The following is a 22,242-nucleotide window of genomic DNA, read 5'->3' on the forward strand; positions in this document are numbered from 1 at the left end:
ACAGTGACTATAAACATACAATACAGATTCCGCTTAAAATATATTATAATACTCGTATATTATTATATCAATATGTTTTCTAACTTTTTTGTATTACAATTGTTATAAATGTTGTAGTATAATATTGATCTAAAGTTTATGTTTTTAGTACTTTGCTAGAGATATGACTATATGAGTGCTCAATAGAAGCACGTATACAAAAAAAAAATTTGTGGGGGGGGGTACAAAATTTAGCAATACAAATTGTGCCGCAATATAATAAAACATTAGTTTCCTCGTTACTCGAAATTATTTCGGGGGGGGGGGGGGAGGGTTACTATTGTGGGTGATACACGATTTCGCACAATATACCTTTTTATTTACCCGATTCCCCACATATTCGTAATACAAAAGATTTTTTTATTTAACATCAATTTAACACTATTCCGCATAAAAATTGCTGTGACATTGCCAGTTATGAGAAAAAATTGTCAAATTAGTTAAAATAAATAATTAAAAATGTACGAAATGAAAAATAGTCAAAGTTATAACAATACAAAATAATAATATTAAATAAATCAAATAATTAAAAATAAATTTAAATAAAACACAATAATACGATTGGAATATACGTACGAACGGGTATCGAACAGGTAACTGATGAGTCCAGATAAAATATATGTATAATACACTGTAGACGATTTAGATAAGTTAGTATTTTGGAAAAAACCAAAATAATGTTATAATAATATAGCATATACAATATACATAATATGTAATATTGATATCAACTATTTTTATGTCAAAAATAATTTTTAAAATACAATCGGCAACGTTGCAAATTCATTTTGTGCGGAATCGTGTGTATGAAAAGATATATGCGGAATCGGGAATCACCGACTATTGTAACGTTCGTAGAAAATTATGATTTTATTTGTTTTGGAAAAAACCCCTTAAGCACTGTATAATATAGTTCAAAGCAGATTATTAAATGTTTAATACAATATATCATAATATTTTTGTTGAAAATTACTAATTAGACATACATTTTATTTTTTAACATTCTTGTAATATTATGTCGTGAGAAAACAGACATAAATTGCGAAAGAAAAGGCTAGTAGAAACTTGACGTCAAACTCGTTTCACGATATCATTCGACAAATTAAAACACGTTACCAACTTATATTATTTCTATTAATAATTGATGTAGAATTATGCATCTGGTATACGTCATGGCCACCGTGCAGTCCCAGGTACACTATGAAGTAGCGCCCCATTCTCATTCAATTTTATATTGACTTAAATGGCGCTAGATGAGTAGGTAACGTAGTCTTCCACAATACTATTAATATCCCCCCCATTCAACAATAATTTGTCAAATTTTGACGTCCCAAATCGATAAATTTGTTTATAAAATATAAGCTTTTTAATTTTGACTGGCTATTAATTAAGTCTCATGCAAACAAATTCTTTTCAATTGCGATTTAGGTAAATATATTTGTTAGCTTACATATGAATTGCGGAAATTGTGGCCCATGTTTTAGATTACATACTAATAATTACAAATATTAAATAGTACGGAATTCAATATGCATTCTAATTTTTACATAGACTGTTTATAATTACAGATAAGTTAAAAACGTTTTGCAGTTTTCATTTAATTTTTGTTATATATATAAAAAAATAATAATAATAATAATATTATTGCACTGGTAAAAACTTGGTTAATATATTTTTTAAATTATTATTGTTGTCAACGATTATATAATAATATGATATATACATGTCTTGATGACGGACAATTAAACATTAGTATTATAATATGAAATAAACCAATATTAAGATTGTCGATTGTCGTTATTATTAAACTAGCAACGATAATACTATTAGTACACGAATACCAACATTTTACTTTTGACTGATTTTATATTTTATTTTCACGAATTTTTCATTAATAGGCACATGCAAAATTGTCAAATTATTAATGCAACGTATAGTAAAAATAATAATTAATCATTTGCACTTTGAACCTCGGGAACCGGTGTCTCTCTATGATGAAACTTAGAATTCGGCGTCAAGGAAAATTGCCTCCCTGGACGGCTGAGCCCCGCTTCACCCCTAAACGGGGCAGCCGGTACGGACGTCTCTCTCGACTTTTTGATCTGTTAATTTTACTGTATTACCTATTATAAAATATAGATAAATGCTCAGATAACATGAACAAGAATGCTGCAATATATTGTATTAGCCTTGACGTCCTGCACAAAACGTGTTGCCTCCTGCGTACGCACAAAGAACTGTACCGGTTTTCATACAGTATACATAATATTATGTGTCACAGTACACTTGTATCAAGTTGACCTAGACCCGTTTGAGCAAACACCGAGCAGTAGAACCATTTCAGAATCCGTTGTCATAGAGTCTGCGATCATACTCTAGTGGTGCCTGTTCGCTTGTTCGTTCTAATATTACCGCCGACTCGTAGTCGTTCAGCCATCGGACCGCCGCCGAGACCACAGCACGCGTAAAGCACTCAGTAAGTCTTATCAATGTGTTTTAATCTTAAACTAATATATAATATACGCAATCGCAATACCGCAAGTATCTCTCTAGTAGAAGAATCCTATTTTCGCTATTATTTTTAATTATTACGTGCGATTTAACAAAAACCGTGACCGTTATATACTTATATTAAATACTTACTTATTTTTTATAGAAAAATATCACAAACATTTTAGCGTCATTGACTTGCATATTGATTGCAAATTTATATGCATATGCATCGATAAATATTGATGATATAATACATTATTATATGCATTGAAATACATATAATTAATTAAGCTTATATTATGCATTTATGTTTGAAAATATTGGGACTAATTTAATGATAGTAATTATAATATATTTTATATTTTATAAAATTATTAACAAAGAAAATTACTGGACATTTTAAATCGAAAGTAAATTTCTCTAGGGAAATTATACACATTTAAGATTTATTCATTTATAACAAATTTGAGTATAGAACTGAAATAAAGATCATATTCATAGTTACCATTTTGACTCATAGTTATAAGTTATAAGCTATAAAACCTGTTTAAAAATCTAATATTATTATTTTCTATATTTATTAACTATTTCGAATGAAACTTTTCAAGTCAATATTCATATGTATATTAATAGCTTATTTTATTACCACATATTTCAATGTTTTAAACTTAAAAACTTGGAAGTTATTTTTAAAATCGTTTTATAATTTATAATATACATAATACATATACACAAAAACAAAACAATCCTTTCATTACTTTAAACTCGAATTTAATTTATGATACACGTTTTAACAATATATTTCAAATTTATTAAGAATTTGAGATAGTAAATGGTAGTAATATTTAACCATAGAAAATATTTGTGTAGCGTTTGAAATATTAAAGCACACATATATAAGCTATAAAAAAGTACACATTTTTATAAATTATATGGTTATTTTAACCGAAATTATATTTATTGTACTATTATGGACATTTTATCTATTATTTACTTTTCGTTAAAAATTTATCTTTAAATTTTATTATTCAAATTATTTACCCTTAGTGCATGCTACACTTTTTGTAAAGTTGTTATTTATAAATTATAATATAGATATTACATCGTTACTTTATGTGTATTCGGTTATAAATAATACATTATGACGATAAATTAAAATAATAAATTATTATTATATATTCATAATATGATATTTTTATATATAACATATGTTATTATAATTTTCATCTAATAAAATATTATAAATAAATAAAACTATTACTTACCTATTTATAATTTATAAAGATTACTTAAACAATAATATTTCATGTTTTTTCAATGCCTATTAAACCATGCTCTTGTGGTAATAATATATTATTATACAACAAATGTATTAAATTATTAGCATTATAGTATAGGTTAAATCAAGAAAGTCTAAGTCTAAGTATATCAGCTTAATATTATAAATTTATAAACATTTAAGTTGAGCAAACATTGTCTGCATATTAGAAATAAAATAGATTCCAATATAATATTCCTTATGAGATATGATTAGTAATATCATCCCATAATAATATAATATACAAATAATAATATAATAATAATATCTGATATATGATTTATTGTAAATCTTTAAATGTAAGTATGTTCAAGCTTTTAATTAAATGTGCACGCTAAACAAAATAAAATAATTTTTGAGATGGTATTTATCTTTTTTTTTTTACTGTCCATTACAATTTACACTGACGTTATATATAGATAAAAACAGAGGATTTGCATTTCCTATTATTTTTTTTCACAACTCATAAGCCAAACAAATTGTAACCGTAATATGGTATTAAAGATTATAGAATAATGTGAAATTCCGTGGATTATTCCTATAAATCGATAAATAATTTTATAAGATATAATTTAACCATGTAGGTATATTGTTGAACTTTATAATAAATAGTAATACCTAGTAAATATTTTAATTTTTTTTTATTCTTTTTTTATATTGTTTTTTATAACATCAAGGTCTAAGACTATTTGTTTATAGTTAACATTTTTGAGTATTGAGTGAAAGTTATATACATACAAATACTATTTTGTTCATCCATATTATAGGATTGAAATGTGTGGGAGTGCATATTTTATAATTTATTTTTAAATGTATGTTTGCAAATATTTATTGAAAATGTAGTAGCTTGTCTTAAAAATTAATGTGATACTTATTATTATGTAATATTATTGGCCAATACCAAAAGTTTCACGAACTGCACCTATAAAGCAATACGACAGAGTTCACCATACATTTATTATACTTGCGTGTAGGGTCATTTATATTCAACTTTATACGCGGTTTACGATTTGTAGACTATAAAAAAAAATCAAGCTAAATTCAAATACATCATAATCATCATATCTTCTGCTTTAACTACAGCACCTATATTTAATTAGTATGGGTAGGGATAAAATGTGTTTCTTATAGGTTAAAGAATTTATAACTATTATATAAAAAAAATCATTTTTGTTTTGTGTTTAGTATTGTTTATATATTTTATAATATGCATTTTGATGTGGTATTAATTATTAATTAATGTTCTTTACAGTTATATTATAAATTGTTAAAAAAAGGTAAAATAAAAATTGAATTAAATTTATCAATAGCATTTAAAATTTTAAAACACATTTTCCGTTTACTGATCTACGTTTTTAATGTCAGATAAAATATGACATTTAATTAAAACTCCAGCCCTGCTAATTTATAATTAGGTATACTAATGAATTGACGCTTGCAATACTAATAATAATTGAATATAAATATTTTAAAATTTGGACGATATTGTGTATTGTTTATTTTTACTAGACTGTACAAAAATAGCAATCATAGTATGCGTTGACCACCAAAGTAACAATAAGCTTATAAATAGGAAAACTTAATTTTGAAATTTACATAAAATAATATTTATACCTTGGATTATAATATGTTATTTGACTTTAGATTTTACAAATAATGTTGTTATTGTAGTTTGTAGATAGGTTAGATAATACCTATATTGTTATAGGTTATTGTTATATTGTATATTGTATATTTAATACGAGTATTCTTTAAATTGGCTCTTATAATTTTATTGCATTATATTAGTTGGGGTCGCAATGTTGTTGGTCATCTTTATTATATAAAACGCCACGTGACCCACATTGCAAAATGAAAACAAGTTGGTAATCTCTAAATAAAAAAAAAAACATACCGATGTTGTACTTGTGTACATAATGTTATATAGAATACGTGTATGTATATTTCTTTTTAAACATAAATTATTGAATAAAAATTGTGAAATAATAACTTACACGATATTAAAAATTATATTTCAGACACATTTATCTTATTTACCTACATTTAACTGAAATATTTTCTCAAAATACTTGTTTCTTTTTTATACATTCCAGCTGTTTTGTAAAAACAACTATAATTTTTTTTTTTGGAAATTGGATATAATATTTTAATTGTTTTCTAGAGAATTGTGAAAAACAATCCATTAACAAAGTCCATAACATATGATTAGTTAGATAAAATATTTCAAAAATGTTGCTAAAAATTTTTTTTAAATTAATTAATAGGAAAATATGTAGGTATATGATAAAAGTTCAAAGTAGAATAGATGTATTGTAAATGAGTTATTTATGTATTTATTAATAAGTTATTATAACGTAAATTTGCAATATCTATAACATTTTCGTGATTTCATTAGATAGTACAACTTAAACATATATTTATACTTAATTACATTAAATTTTAATTTAAAAAAAATCATTTTATTAATATTAATTTTTGACTATATTTGATTGAAAACTTAATATTTTAAAAATATTATAAATAAAAATAAAAGTGAACATTTTTTGTTAAACAATAAAAATATATTAAAATATTATTTGTTTATTTACAAAGAACTAAATAGGTAAATAAAAGTTTTATCGGACTAAGTATGTAACAATAAAACGTAAAATAGATGTAATTCAGATAGTTTACAGTTCAATCATCCATTTAGATAATACTTGTAACTTATAAATAGGTTATAAAACCTGCAATTAAAAGAAAATTTTTAAAGCAATAATTAATTTCGACTAGTTCCCCTTCTAGTTTCATTTTTTTCGAAGATTTATGTTTCGGTATGGTTTCATCCAATATATCTTTATATTAGGTAATTAAAAAGCAAACCATTTTGAATTATCTTGAAAAAATATACCAACCAATCTATTTCAGATAAAAGCACATTACAGAAAAATTATTTATCAATTTGTGATCAAAAGAAAATGAACAAAATAAAAGAAAAAATTGGGAACTATTTTCTTTGCGTTGTAGTTGATGAGATCACTGATGCAAGGGATTTATACATAGCTTATTTACTTGTAAATATCTTATCTTTTGGCATCTAAATAATTAAATTAATTAAATTACAAAACTATTAGTCAATTTATAAATGTTTCTATAAAATTATTATGTACCTACCGATTTAGGCATGGAAAGAGGCGTATTATTTTTGTTGGTAGACGCTGCTCCATACATGGTAAAATCAGGAAAATCGTTGAAATCGTTTTATTCCTAATGGTACATATGAATTATAATTCCTATGCTTGTAATATTATTGCTGAAGAATATCGAGAATTCTTTCCAAAAACCAATACTTTAATCAAAAATGACAAAATATATTTTTAAAATCACCGATTACAATTTCAATTTTCATTAATGAAATGGAAAATATATATTTACCTCCAATTCCAGTAATAACAAGGTAACTTGAATAGTCGCTGCTTTATACTATGTGGAATATTTGATAAAATATCAAAAAGTAATTAAAAAACTCGTGGATGACGATGCACGGACGTGTTAAAAAAGTACTTGATTCTTTAGATCGGCAGATAGCCTGTTAAAGAATTAACATTTATATCAAGTCAACTGTCATTTATAGTTGAAATAATTAAAAAACTAGAAATCCAAAGTATACTTTTATCTGAAAGTTTTTCTTTACTAAATATATTAAAAGAAAAAATTAACATTATTCTTGGACCTAAATAGGGCAATATTAAAAACAAAATTAAATTAAATAATTTATTAAAAACAAAGGCCTAAAAGTATTACGTAAAATTAATAATAAAGTATTATTAGGCAAAGAGGTTCAACTAGATTAAATGTATAAAGACCCAGTGATTTAAGGTTTTTTAAATATGCACCAATAACTTCAGTTTATGTTGATCAATAATTTTCGACAAGCGCACAAGCATTTATTAAGAGATAGTTGGCAACATTTCATTGATAAAAAGTTTGAATATCATTTAATAATTAATTATAACAATAAAGAATAAAACACATTTTGAGTTGTTTATTTTAATTTATTTTTAAACAGGAATATTTATGTATTTTTTATACATTTATATTTGTTTTATTGCATATTTGTTGCATATTTTAATGATTTATACTAGTACATAATACCTATTACATGGCCTATTTTGATACTTTTTAGTATATCATTCCGTGCTCTACTTACAAGTTATAATTATGTTATAATATATATGACGAATACAGTTTAAAATATATAATATATATTTCTTATTTTGTTAGCTTGAAAAATATTAAAGATAGATATAAATATAGAATTATTTCAAATCGTAGTTTTATTTTGTTACTTTCGCATAGTCTTTGTCAGTAGACGTTAATAAATTATAACAATAGAGAACAGAGTTCTTCGTATAGACATAACTTTATGAAACATAATAATACGAGTTTCATAAAAACTCTTTAGATTTTATCTTTACTGTAGGCTATATATAAGGAAAATAATCATTATGGTAGTGCTGTAATATAAGTATTTTTATTACTAAACATTTTAAAGTATTGATAAATCATCGTATTTGTACGATTATTATATTATAGTGAAGTTTAGTAGACAGGAAAATACTTTTGAATTTTTTTTTAGGACCCGTCGATTCCGCCAATTTAAAGTTGTAAATTTAGGTAACTTGAGATCGAGCTACTGTTTTACGTACTCTATAGATAGACAATTAGATAGACTAAGCAAATATGGGGAAATATATACATTTCTTAAACAAAAATTGTTATTAATCATTTTTGATGGTAATAAAAATAAAGTGATGATTATGCGGATTAATTATATTTATATGTAGCTACAATATTTTCAAATCAACTAAAAATAAAATCGAGTAATTTAACAGAATGTTCTAAAAAATTATAAATCGTGGAATATTTAAAATTTACATAATTAAAATAATACAATTTTAAATTAATTGTTTAATATTTTTTATTATTGTATACATGATTAGGTATGTATGTTTGTATAATCGTATATAATAATGTATATTTAGTGTAAATAACCAAGTAAAAATAAATGTAATTTTTAATTAATTAATATAGGATAGCAATCTGAATCAATAGATCTCTTAAATAACCATATATTTACATTATATGTATAGTTCTAAGATATTTAATAATTATTCGTCAAGATGCCAATGATTTATACATGGTTTTTAAAAAAGTATAGGTAATAACTAATAACTATTGAAATGATAAATGAATTACATGGTTATAAATAATGATAAATAATTTTTAAATTCAAATTACAAAGAAAATAGAAAATTCACTTATTCAAATTATCATAAGTGTACACTAAAATTATTGTTATGTTTGTAAGTACAATTTGTATTTACAAATCGAATTATTCATTTTTTTGTTTTCTTTATTTTTATAAATTGTCACTGTCTGCTGTATGATTGTTTTGTAGTATTAATTTATCTCAATTTTATTGTTTATATGATTTTAAACCTTTCTCTAGATGAAATATTATATAATTGTTTAATTCCCACCTTGTTAATCCAGTATACCTACTATAGTGTTATGTCTTGTATTTTACAAATCTTGGGCGTGTCGGTTTTGCTTTAGTACTACTAGAAATGTTCAAGATAAATTTCATTAATTCTTTATATTTAACTATTTTAATTTTTCAATAGTAAAAAAAAAATATTATTTTTTCTAATTTAATACTAGATATATAAATACAATTGATGATCGAGTTAAGGAAATGAGAGAACATTATCTGCCATTATAATGTACCAATTTTAGCCGTACCCGAAAATATTATTTACCTATGTCTACCATTATCCGCACCGATCGTACCTAGTTAATAGTTATCTGTTCTGGAATTAAAATCACTGCTTATTGCTTAAATTTATCAAAAGTTGCAAAATAATATAATATATTTTTTAGCTAGTCCGAATATATTTACGTCACAATTATTTAATTAAAATTTCAATAATAAGTTTTGAATAAAAACGAAATATAAAAATGAGGTTATATCATGGTGTAAGCTAGTAAGTTATTACTATACTATCGATACCGGTACCTAATCTGGGCAACACATCGGTCGGCTATTCATTATGCGATTATTGTGAGATCCATAGGAAATGCTGGAATTCTAGTATAATACTTTTCTTAAGAAGACCTGAAGACGCCACACCCACATGTGTTGTCTCCGTCTTACAAACGTTTACAATAATCCATTTTATTCTATTATTTTTAAAATAAAAACTGATCCATTATATAATTTAAAGGTAAGATTAGTACCTAGGGCATGTCGGAGGGTTTTATTGATACTTTAATTACAAAGCAAGTTATGATCGTTTTAAGATTTACAAAAAACTTAAATTTTTAAAATGATCATAACCGGCTTTGTCATTAAAACATTTATAAAAGCTTAAGATGCCCTAAATTAAAAGTTAATTAATTCTAATTTTACAAATATAATAGAGTAAAATAAACTATTATGAGCGTAAAATATTATATGCCTTGTTGTTCGTTTGTAAAAAGGAAACAAAAAATGCGGGCGTCCTCTAAGATTTTAGTATAAATTATACAAGTATTATAATATTCTATATTTTTTCGTTCATATTGAGATTAAAAATTGGTCCTTATTTTAAGTGCATAAAAATAAATTTATACCTGCCCATTTAAATAATTATATAGTGCGCAATTAAAATTTAAAATATAATTTGATAATATCTTTTAAAAATATAAAGTTGTATTTATTTTAACTTTAAGACATTTAATACATACTTAATAACTGATGACATATTAAACATATTTTTACTTACACAGAATGTATGACAATGATCAAACACATGCAAACGTAAATACTTAATTTTAATTCAAAATTATCGTATTTTTGTGATACATCGTGTAATGTATATGTATTAACTAATGGAGAGTCATAGTATTAAAATATTTATTATTTATCTTATTTCAAAAAAGTTAACAGCTGTAAAATTACAGATTACATATTTTTACCATTAATAGATGATGGATACCTACTTTTGTTTAATTCATTCACTTCAATTAAAACTGGTATAAATAGTTACAACTTACAATAAACATCATGTAGAGATAGTGGTTTTGCTATACCAAATTAAATTGAATCATTATCAAATGAGAAATACCCAATGCAGTTATATTTAAATTACTATCTAGAACGAGATAACAATTTACTTTACGCAATTATATTTTATAAGTAGTAATTATCCTTGCAATAATGTATTAGGGTCATTTTTTATACTTTAATTCTGTTATAGTAAGAGTCATAGAGTAAGGTGAACATTTATAATGAATTATAATTTTATCACTAAGATTAGGATTTTATAGGATTTTTCTTTTTTGAAAATTGAAAAAATAAGGTATAATTACTAAATAATATTGAAAATAAAAATTTGTTCCACATTTTGGAGATGAAAATAAAGTATAATTCTTATTATGAATATTAAAATTTTTTTTTAAATATAAATATTAAATGCATATATGCATATAATATATTATTTAGCAATTTAATATTTACGATGCATACTTATTAGTTATTCCAATGTTAATATATTAACTACATGTCTAGATAGTAGATCAATTTTTAATATAATATTTTTCAAATACTATTTTAGCATTGGTATTTGATTTTAATTATTTTGAGTTATTAGCATTCAGTTCTAGATTAAATACTTTATAGAATAATAATCAGTAAGCAATTATTTTAATGCATGGACATTTTTTTTAAAGTTTTTTTAATCAACTTTTATTATTTATCTTACTACGCGAACATTCTATTAAAGTCTATACGGTTTTGTCGTCTCGACCTTTACTATATTTGATTACTATAAAGAATATACTACAATAGACAGTTTTATAAACAACTTTATAGTTAAAACCGAAAAATAAATAAAACAATTATTTTGTCAACAATGGAGTATATTGTAGGTAATTTCAATTAATGGGTTTATAGACTTAAATTACTAGGTTATACATTAGTTATTATTTTGATATATTTAACGAATGTTTCATCCGGTTATTAATTAGCAATATAATTACTAACCAGTATTCGGTATTCGTCTGCAGGCTAGGCTAAATAGATGTCAAAATAAATTATTTTTAATATTCTGTTTGTAAGATGATCTGAAATTTATCAATTTAAAACTAACATACAAAAAATTACTATACACTACTCTTTAACATTTTATAATATAAATTTGTTTCTTCATTACCTACTATTGTCCTTTCACTTATTGATGTAGTCCAAATGGAAAGTATTTGCGTGCACTTATAAACTATAGGATCTTTAAATAGCTGTCAGTTCATAGTTATCTGTCAAAAAGTTACTCAATGTTTAAAATAAAAACAAGTTTTTAATTTATTACTCACGTAAAGCTTAAGAATATTAATTACTATACCTACACGATAAATAATACTAAACAAAAATTGAAAAATGTACAATGAAGTCGACGTAGCTTGTAGGTGCTTATTTATTATTCATTCATTTTTTTTTACATTTTTTGTTCTGTATTAAGAATAGGTATTATAGTAGGTCAGTATTTATCATTTCAGAATAGACCGCATAATAATGGTATATATATAGGTATAATGTTTTTTTATTTAGTAATTTAATACATATATCCCCCTACCCAAAAAATAATTTTAATTTTGGGAATAATTATTAATCAATTACTGTGGATTTCTGATTAGATTTTTGTAATTACTGCACCACAGCGTATCCGTTTGCCAGGAGAGTGAATTTTCATCATGTGAGGAGGCAGTGGTAACGTTTACCTAAAACATTAAATATTCGTGCAAAAAAAAATTGAATGGTGGGGGAAGGGTAATGTACATTAATTGAATAGCTTTTAATAATTGATTTTTACTTAATTCATATAACCCTTTAATCAAATGATAATGGCATTTTGTTATGGTAGTAATTTTATAAATTTTATAAATTATATTTATATTTTAATTTCCTGAATAAGTATTATTTAAAGAAAAAAGTGTAAAACACCATGGTAAATAATTTGCATCGTGAATCTAAGTATAATACTCGATTATTTAAAAAAAAAAAAAAAAAAACAATGATATTTTAATATTATACGTTATAATATATGTAGGTATATATTGTTTAGTGTATAAAATGTACTCTATACAATTATAAAGTACATAAATATTTGAAATAAACAAATTCAGACATAAAATGTACATTTCCACCTTAATTAAGTGATGTTACTATATAATTTATCCTATCAAGTCAAATGTTCTCATTTTCTTTTCACTAAAAAATTTTCTACTAGCCTACTATTCCTACTTAGTACTTAGAGTACTGTATATGAGTAGGTATATGATTAGTATAATTGTGCGTGTGTAAGTCAATATTTATTTTATCGTGTATATAATAACTATATTTATGTATAAGAAATTAATTACTTATTCAAATTGGATACATATAATTAACAATCATCTCTTAAAAATTCAGCATAAATATATAGTACGATGTAATACTAATGATGAAATAAAATCTACTAAAATTATATACATAAAAAAATCATATTTTAAATTTTGAACTGGATGAGGAAAGTATACTTGGATTATGTTTTAATTTTATACAGACAATTGTTTTACTGTTACATAAAAATTTTGAAACATGTATTTTTTTAAATCTTGAGATAATCATCTGATTAGTGTGTGAAAAACACAAACCAAAAGTTATAATTTTTTTTTTTTTTATAGTCATTAATTTTATTTTAGTTTTTATTATGAGTAAATCGAAAACTTAGTTATATTTTACATATAAAATTATTGAGAAAAAGAATCAATTTTTATAAATTTCAAGAATGAAGAAAGATACATTACGTAATCGCTTTTGCCATTTACGAATTACCAAATCATATCGCTTTATGGAATAAATGGCATCAATTTTTTTTTATCGAATTAATTGACATAATATTTGTATTATAAAATGTTAGAAAACTTTTAAGACACATTTTACTTTGAAATAATAGAATAAGAAAGTTATTGAATTGAATATACTAAAATGCTTCTTCATTACCTATAGTACTTATTAATACATACGTAACTTAAGTAATAATGCAGTTATACCTCCTATGACTTAATGTTATTATTTATTTAACAATTACTTTATAGTTATTTGATAATTACTGCAGTAACAGTGAAATTGATTTTAAAAAAAAGATAGAAAAAAAATTATGTAAGATAATTTTAATTTCTTAGTTATTATTTCTTTAATTATATATTGATAAAGAAATACATGACACAAAGCATACAATACATTTTGATTTTGTATTCGTGTATTAAACTTTGGCTTAATTAACTTTATACTGGAATTATAAAATAAAATAATTATACAGTTTCTCTATTGTTACATTAGTTGCACATTTGAGGATATCTCTTCTAAGAAAAATATATTTATCTATAATTTATGTACACAAACATATTTGATACACTTTGTAGAGTAATAAATGACAATCAATTAGTTAATCTTTGAAAAAATGTCCTAAGTAAATAAATATGTTTAAAACCTGTATTATAATAATATAAAAAATATATTTTAAGAAAAATCTACTAAAAATATGTGCTAGTAAAATTAAAACATAAAAAAAGAGACATGTAGTTGATAATATGTCATCGAAATATATTATTGTTTAATTAAACAGGGTGATTTTTCTAACATAAATCATGTATTTCACGTTAATGCTTTTTGTCATATTGAGCGTTCGCCATTAAGAAAAATAAAATATATATCATTTTTTTCGGATATTAAAAAATTTGCATAACTTTTAAACGTGTAAAAGCCAATATTTATGTTTCATAGTTATATATTTTTTGATGTACAAAACAATTACTCAGACACACCATTGTCAGTCAAATTACATTCGTCGAATAGGTAGGGGAAATTATATTATAATAAACTTAGTAGGGATAATATGATGTATTCTAAGCATGCAAAAACATCTTAAGAATACATTCTGTTGAACAATGTAATGAATAGCTATATTCACTACCGGGACTTCGCAAGAGAAAGTATTTTTAATACTGTACAGTGTAAAGTGACTGATTGGCATTTTCGTGTTTTTTTAAATCATTTGGTTTTTGTAAACCATTTCACAACTACAGGTGCGTAATATTACTATTTATTACCTACACAATACACAATAATTTTAAAAATTTTCTTTGGCCTTATTCTTATACCAGATATAAAAAAATATTTTTTATAAAATTATACAATAATAATCATTGATCACTAATGATTTTTCTTACAAAATTGTTTTGTTTCGAAACGAATAAATAAAATTAAATGTGTTTACGTTTCATATTTATGTTTTTAATTTATTTATTTTTCAACGCATTTTGATATTTAGAATTTTAAGATTCGATCGTAAATAAAAAAAAAAATATATTTTCAAATTCTTTCAATGTAGAAACGAAAAACTAAATACAATGAATAGAATGATTTAAAAAAAGGTAGAATTATTCTTCTAGTATATAGGAAATTTTCAAAAAAAAAAATAGAAATATCAAATCCAATACAATTATACTGACATTACTTATTTTACTTATTATAAGCATTCATATATTTATATTTGTATAATACTCGTATATTTTGTATGTTTAATATTTATAGATAAATATTTGTCGGCAAATGACATAACATAAATTTAGTAACTTGTACTAATTATATTATGTTAAACTGAAAAAAAGGATTAATATATTATTGTATATTATATTTATATGTAATCTTTTTAAATTCGTATTGAGTATACAGTATACTGTAGTTTAAATGCATTTTATATTATAATAAAGATAGTTATGACTAAATATGAATTAATGTGTAATAGTTATTCAAATATTTTTTCAGCGATGTCACCAACAAAAGCTTCTGACATTGTTGCTGTGGGTAATGATTGTCAGAAAAAGCATATGGCCACTGATGACTGGTGTACATGCTTTGAAACTTGTACATTACCAAAACATATTCAAGAAGTGGCTTTGATTCAGTTACGGGAAAATGAAAGTGCTCGTAAGCAAGCTATTTCAGCGTTCCGGCAATGGATATCGAAAAATGCAGATATTCAAAACGTAATTACTGGTATGGTAAATAATTATATTTTAAAATATCACAATATTCGATTAAAAGCTTTAAATAACTAAATTATTGAAATATAATGGTTTATGATTGAATAAGTTAGGTACTCGTAAAACTGACAATTGTAAAGTGTAGACTTCTGAGTATTGCTAGAGTTACCTATATAATTAAATATAATAATATTAGTGCCGAAGACTTCTAGTACCTAATTAAAAATCATATAATCAGTACATATATTCAATTAAAAAATAAGAAATAAGTATTTAAAATATCTATGATCTAAAAAAAAAGTTGTTTAGTGTTCATTATTTTAATAAAAATATAGAAAAAAATACGATAAATATTAATATTTGTATAAAAAAAAATGAAAAAGTTAGTTAAATGAACGTTTGAAACATTAATTTCTTTTACGATGATCTCTTGACAAATTATGACGGACAACTTCTTTACTACGGTTCAGTTATTATTGCTTACCACGTGCATTGCGGTGTGTAGATGTATAATATAATATCGCGTCACAGTGTTATCGGTGGTTTTGTCATATCATCTTATCGGCCTGAATTTTCGTAATAGTGAAATTATTAATTTAATGCCGATAATTTTACAAACTTGTTTTTATTTAACGAGACTCATTGGATGATAACATAGTAACATCGAAAAATTGCAAAATAAATTCTTCATTTTTCTAATATATTCAAATATTATGCAGTGAAATGACAAAATATGCAAAATTAAATTGTAAACATTGTGTGATCCTAGTGTTACACTACTTACACTCTTATGAAATAAATTTAAAGATCACTCTTATTATTATGCAACCTTTCTAAAAAAATATTTAAAAAAACTAGAAGTCTTCAGACTCAATAATAATAATTATTATTATATGGTAATTTTTAATTCGTATCATACGAATAGTATAACTTATATTTAGTATTACATTTTTGTGTAATATGTACGTTATTACCGTTATATTTTAAAGCAAAATAGTGTATTATAAATTTCTAATGTAATGCCTTAATGGGTATTTTTATATACAAACGAGATAAATCACCTAATTATATAGAATACTAAAATATTTAATTTTTTAATATTATTGATTATTAATTTAAAATAATAATATTAATATTTCAGATGAAAAGTTTTTGTTACGATTTTTGCGTGCTAAAAAATTTAGTTTACCAATGGCTCAACAAATGTTGCTTAAATATTTAAATCTTCGACAAAGATTCCCAATGTACTTCATGGGTCTAGACTGTATGATTCCATCAATTAGCGAACTTATTGACTCCGGATACATGTTTGTATCGCCTTTTAGGGATAACGAAGGTCGGCGAGTTATTATTGGTACTGCAAGTAAGTATAAAATAATAAAATATGAATAATTATTAATTATTATGCACACTGTACATAATTATATAAAATTAAACTAATATATTTCGTGTACCTATGTAAATAGTTACTAGCTATTAGAAGGTACATACTTCGAATTAAATAACTTATTTAACACACATTATGTATTCGCTACAGGAATTTAAACTGTTCTGTATTTTGTACAATATTATGAATTATACTATGCGCAATAACATTTTATAGATACTTTGAGTCTATATTTTACTGTTCTACGGTATTTACAGAAAAATGTTATCACATTTTTTGTTATATAAGTTGATATATTATGGTATAAATATATATATATGTATAATATTTTTAATAATTAAATTAAATATAATAAATGTAAGATTTTTAGCAAAAATTATAATGTCAATCTACTATAATACTAAAAGTAAAAGACTTTAATAGTTATATAAAAAAACCTATCACTTGGTGATGTAGGCTGATAGACCACTATTTCATTCAGAAGTATACAACTTAATATATCATTGAATTCAAATTTAACACATCTATAATAGTGACCTACTCGAAACTTAATGAATAGCAGAGCGATACTCACTTACCTACCTTTTTTATTTGATTTGTATTTTATTGTGATCTGCTAGCTCTGATCTAAAAACTCGGGGAACTCGGATCGTAATATTTCCAGTTAAAGTAGCACAAGTATTCGCTCCTTATAAGCCCACCGACCCTGGTATTAGTTATATTGGCATTTTATTGGTTTTTGTGTAATTCATTTTTAAAATGAACATGATTTTTTACGACTTTCTGAGTTATGTATACCTCTACATAGCCTACATAAATTTATTTGCAATCAATCAACTATTTATATTATTTTTATAAATAAAAAATAACCTTATCTGTAATATAGTATTTTTATATTTTTCACAATTTAACGAAAAACTCATCAAATGGTGACATTTATGTAAAATATGTGGTTATGATAATACAAATTAGAAAAATATGAATCGAATATGGATATATATTATTGTTCACAATTCACACATATCGAGTTTTTAAATTCAAATTATAAGCACTCGTCATCTTTTAAATGAACAATTAATAAATATTTTTATATACATAAATTGTATTTAATTTTATTTACAGAAGGCTTTGATCTTCGAAAATATAGTAATAGAGACTTGGGAATTGTACACATAATTACCTATGAGACATTACTAAATGATGAAATCAATCAGGTTGTGGGATTTACCCACTTCGGTGATTTTGACTCCATAACTCCAGCATACATAACTCTGTTCGCTCCAAATGAATTCGCCACTCTTATCAAGTGGGGAGAGGTAAGCATTACAAAAATACTTTTTTGTATATTTTGCATATAGTCACCATCTTACTGGTATACAAACATACTCACTACCTATATTTTTTTTTTTAATTATTTACTTTAATTATTTACATTTTTTTTTTATACAAATACATGTTTTTTAAATTTCCATTATAAAAATATTATAGCTCTACAATAAAAGTTCTATAATCATTTCATTTTGAATATCTGTATTTAATATTATTTTTGTGAATATATGTCCAATATTTACTGAGCTGATCTACTTAAATTAAAACTATAATGTAACATCTTCTATTAACATACATATACGTTTAAATTTATTTTTATTACTTATTTATTCATGTTGATACCTAAAATACAAAAAAAGAAACATTGATGTATTTCTTTATAGACTATGTTTAACGTTAATTAATCGCCAGTTTACCATTCATTAACAGTTGTATTAGATAGTATTAATAACACATCTATGATGTATTTATTGTTTTTATTTAACTTTCTACATCAATACAATTAATTGACCTTATTTTGTGTATAGCAATCGATTCCTATGAGACATAAAGCAATACACTTGTTGAATGTACCAGCACCGATCAAGTTTGCTTATGATTATTTCCAAACAAGAATAAGCCCAAAACTCAACTCACGAATGAAGGTATGAAACTAACAAAAATTTGTGTCTTGTATTTGATCTTGCCAAAAAGAACATAGACATTTATATGGTTTATATATAATTGGATAGATTAAAGCACTTTTTTATCTTAAATCGCGATCATAATTACATAATATTATATACAATAAAAATTATAATTTTGGCAAAAACAAAATTTAAATAAACTACTTAAAAACATGGTTTTAGTTGGCGTAAATAGGCCAATATTGTTGTGGGCACTCAAGTATCCGTGATATTGATTAAAAAATGTGGATCATAGATTATATAAATATAAAATATACATCGCTTACATTTAATTATTACTAAAATTATGACTACCACAGTGTAGATCAGTGTTTCTCAACCTGGGAGTCGAGACCAGTGGTCAGAAATAATAAAACATAAAATTACAAAATGAATCTTTCGTTCAAAATTTGGCTTTCCCAACGATATGATACAAATTTATGCTTAATGTATAGATAGGGAAAGGGGTCGCGAAGTTACTGAGCATATTTTATACCTTTTTTGGGGTAAACGGACAGTTTGTACTATCTATTGTTTGAGTTGCATATCGCGGACACTGCTGTACGGTGATAATAAATTGGTAAAATTCGATTGCGGACGTTTTGTACGGTATGTAAATTCCAAATGGTGGTGTTTTTATTTTGCATATTTTGAATAAAATGAATATTATTGCGAAAAATTCATGTTTTATAGTATATTTCATAATTAATATTTATAATTTAATATTAATTTTTCGTATTTAATTCTAGCCCTACTGATTAAAGTATAAAACTTGGTTTTTTTTTGTCAAACATAAATTTTCCAATTTTTCAAACATAAAATAAAAAATATTTCCACTATTGAATGTAAATTATAAATTGTATTTCTAAATTATTAAATTTCTCAATTATATTATTTTAAGACAAACAGCCAATCACTGATGTATTTCAATAAATAAATATTTTTTTTGTAACTATATTTTTGTGTTTATCTTATAACAATTTAAATGCATATTTTACAATTGTTTATTGCATACAAATCCTAGCCCTGATTATTATTATTATTATTTATGTATGTTAACATTGTTAACTATCTGTGTTTTGTAATAACAAATTATGTCTAACATTTCATGTCTCAACATTTTTTTTTACCTGAAATAGTACAAACTGTCTGTGGTTTTCATTTTTTCCGGGTGACCGTACAAAGTGTCCTACAACCCTTTTTTGGGGGTCACGAGACTAAAAAGGTTGAGAAACGCTGGTGTAGATAGTATAATTCACGCATTCAATATATTCTATTGACTATTATATATAAATATTATTTACTCGTTTATAAATAAGCAAATTAAGTAAAATTCTCAACTGATAAACATTTATATACATATATTTATGGTAAACTATAACACTGATTATAGGTCATATTATTCTTTTACTACATTTTCTAAGAAAAACATAACAATAACTCTTATTGACGGCGTATATTGATATACCTATTATCTATGAGGGTATTTAAAAATTATTGAAAAAAAATGTATTATTTTTAATACTTACAATTTAATTAATAAATACTTAGTTTTAAGATTCAGCCGAGTTTGAAGTGGATATAATTTGTGAGGACTCTCAAACGACTCAAACCCCTATCCCCTATTCGCGCCAATAGTGTTAATTTATTTTTCCTTGTCTGATTAAATAATAAGTACTGCCTTTTAAAAAATATTTAATTATTATTATTATTTTAGATGTACAATTCACTATCCGAGTTACACGAGAGACTTGATAAAAAAGTCTTACCTAAAGAGTATGGTGGTGAAATGCCAATGGCCGAAATGATCAGTAATTATTTGTTGAGCTATATTATTACATTGCTTTAGCATATATGCACATAATAATATTATTTATACACATATTTGTTACTTTTAAATTTTATTTTTTTTAGGATTATGGAAAAAAGAATTGCTGGAAAATAGAGAAAAATTAATAGCGTTAGACAATATGCGGTTATTATCTGATAGAAACATAATAACAAGAAAAACGAAAACTGAAATTAATCATCATAGTTTGATTTCTGGATTCGATCAGATAAATGGCAGTTTTCGAAAACTTGAAGTGGACTAAGTATAAATAGCAATAAGTAATTACATATAATGTAAATAAGTAATACATTTGTATCTTGTGAAAAATTTCAAAACTTTATTTTTTTTATTCATATTTTCATTTTGTAAATTGTTCATTACTATATAAGTTATCATGTTTAATACCCTCATACCCTCATTATATATTCATTTATAATAATTATAGTTATCTACTTTATTTGTATTTGCAAAATTTTACAATATATTAAATTAATTTACAAATTATTTTAATAATGTTCGTTTAAGTTAATATTAGTTTAAATTAGTAGGTATACATACATTATTTTAGTAATTAAAACTGAAATATCTAATTAAATATTTATTATCATAAACATATTACAGTACCTATAACTTTTGTAAAAAAATTATATTTATTTTTGTTACCCACATTTACTTAAGTATTTTTATTTTAATTTTTCGTAATAATATTATATCAGAATAATAATTAATCTGTATTATACATTTCTTATAATATGTATCCATATATAGTATTTTAAATATAGGAACTTGCTTTTTTAGTGTTTGCACAATAATTTTACTTACTTTATAATACCTTACGTACCTAATACCTATGTATTTTATCTTGTAGGCTTAAAGCCTAATGGTAATTATTGTGTTTCATTAAATCATAGGTTTGAGGTCCCGAACCTTTTTTACTCCAGATTACATTTATAAAAAATCACGTAGGTATTTATTATTTATTTTTTTTTTTTGTGATGATGTAGGTAGCTATAATATATACAATAACTCAAACAAACTATAATTTATATATCTTTTAACAAAAATAAACAAAAAA

General features: G+C 23.8%; 1 protein-coding gene across 2 annotated transcripts; it reads left to right on the plus strand.

Moving 5' to 3' along the window:
• Positions 1–2,354: 2,354 nt before the first annotated feature.
• On the plus strand, positions 2,355–21,964 carry LOC132917679 (retinaldehyde-binding protein 1). Of its 2 annotated transcripts, none has more exons than XM_060978531.1 (7): positions 2,355–2,515; positions 15,738–15,968; positions 17,097–17,318; positions 18,465–18,658; positions 19,199–19,315; positions 21,054–21,147; positions 21,251–21,964. In XM_060978531.1, the coding sequence occupies exons 2-7, from the start codon at positions 15,740–15,742 to the stop codon at positions 21,427–21,429; spliced, it is 1,035 nt and encodes a 344-aa protein (XP_060834514.1). In that variant the 5' UTR covers positions 2,355–2,515; positions 15,738–15,739; the 3' UTR covers positions 21,430–21,964. The 2 variants fall into 2 exon arrangements, with proteins under 2 accessions (XP_060834514.1, XP_060834513.1); XM_060978530.1 differs by lacking the exon at positions 2,355–2,515 and adding an exon at positions 14,837–14,995.
• Positions 21,965–22,242: the final 278 nt, after the last annotated feature.

Source organism: Rhopalosiphum padi, chromosome 1 (genome assembly GCF_020882245.1).
Source record: "Rhopalosiphum padi isolate XX-2018 chromosome 1, ASM2088224v1, whole genome shotgun sequence".
Lineage (NCBI taxonomy): Eukaryota > Metazoa > Arthropoda > Insecta > Hemiptera > Aphididae > Rhopalosiphum > Rhopalosiphum padi.

Bases quoted from the DNA above. Each gene is read 5' to 3' on its own strand.
- LOC132917679 (XM_060978530.1), top strand. From the start codon at position 14,863: ATGAATAGCTATATTCACTACCGGGACTTCGCAAGAGAAAGTATTTTT. The intron at 14,996-15,737 runs GTGCGTAATATT...ATATTTTTTCAG, and splicing joins AAACCATTTCACAACTACAG to CGATGTCACCAACAAAAGCT. The intron at 18,659-19,198 runs GTAAGCATTACA...TTTTGTGTATAG, and splicing joins CTCTTATCAAGTGGGGAGAG to CAATCGATTCCTATGAGACA.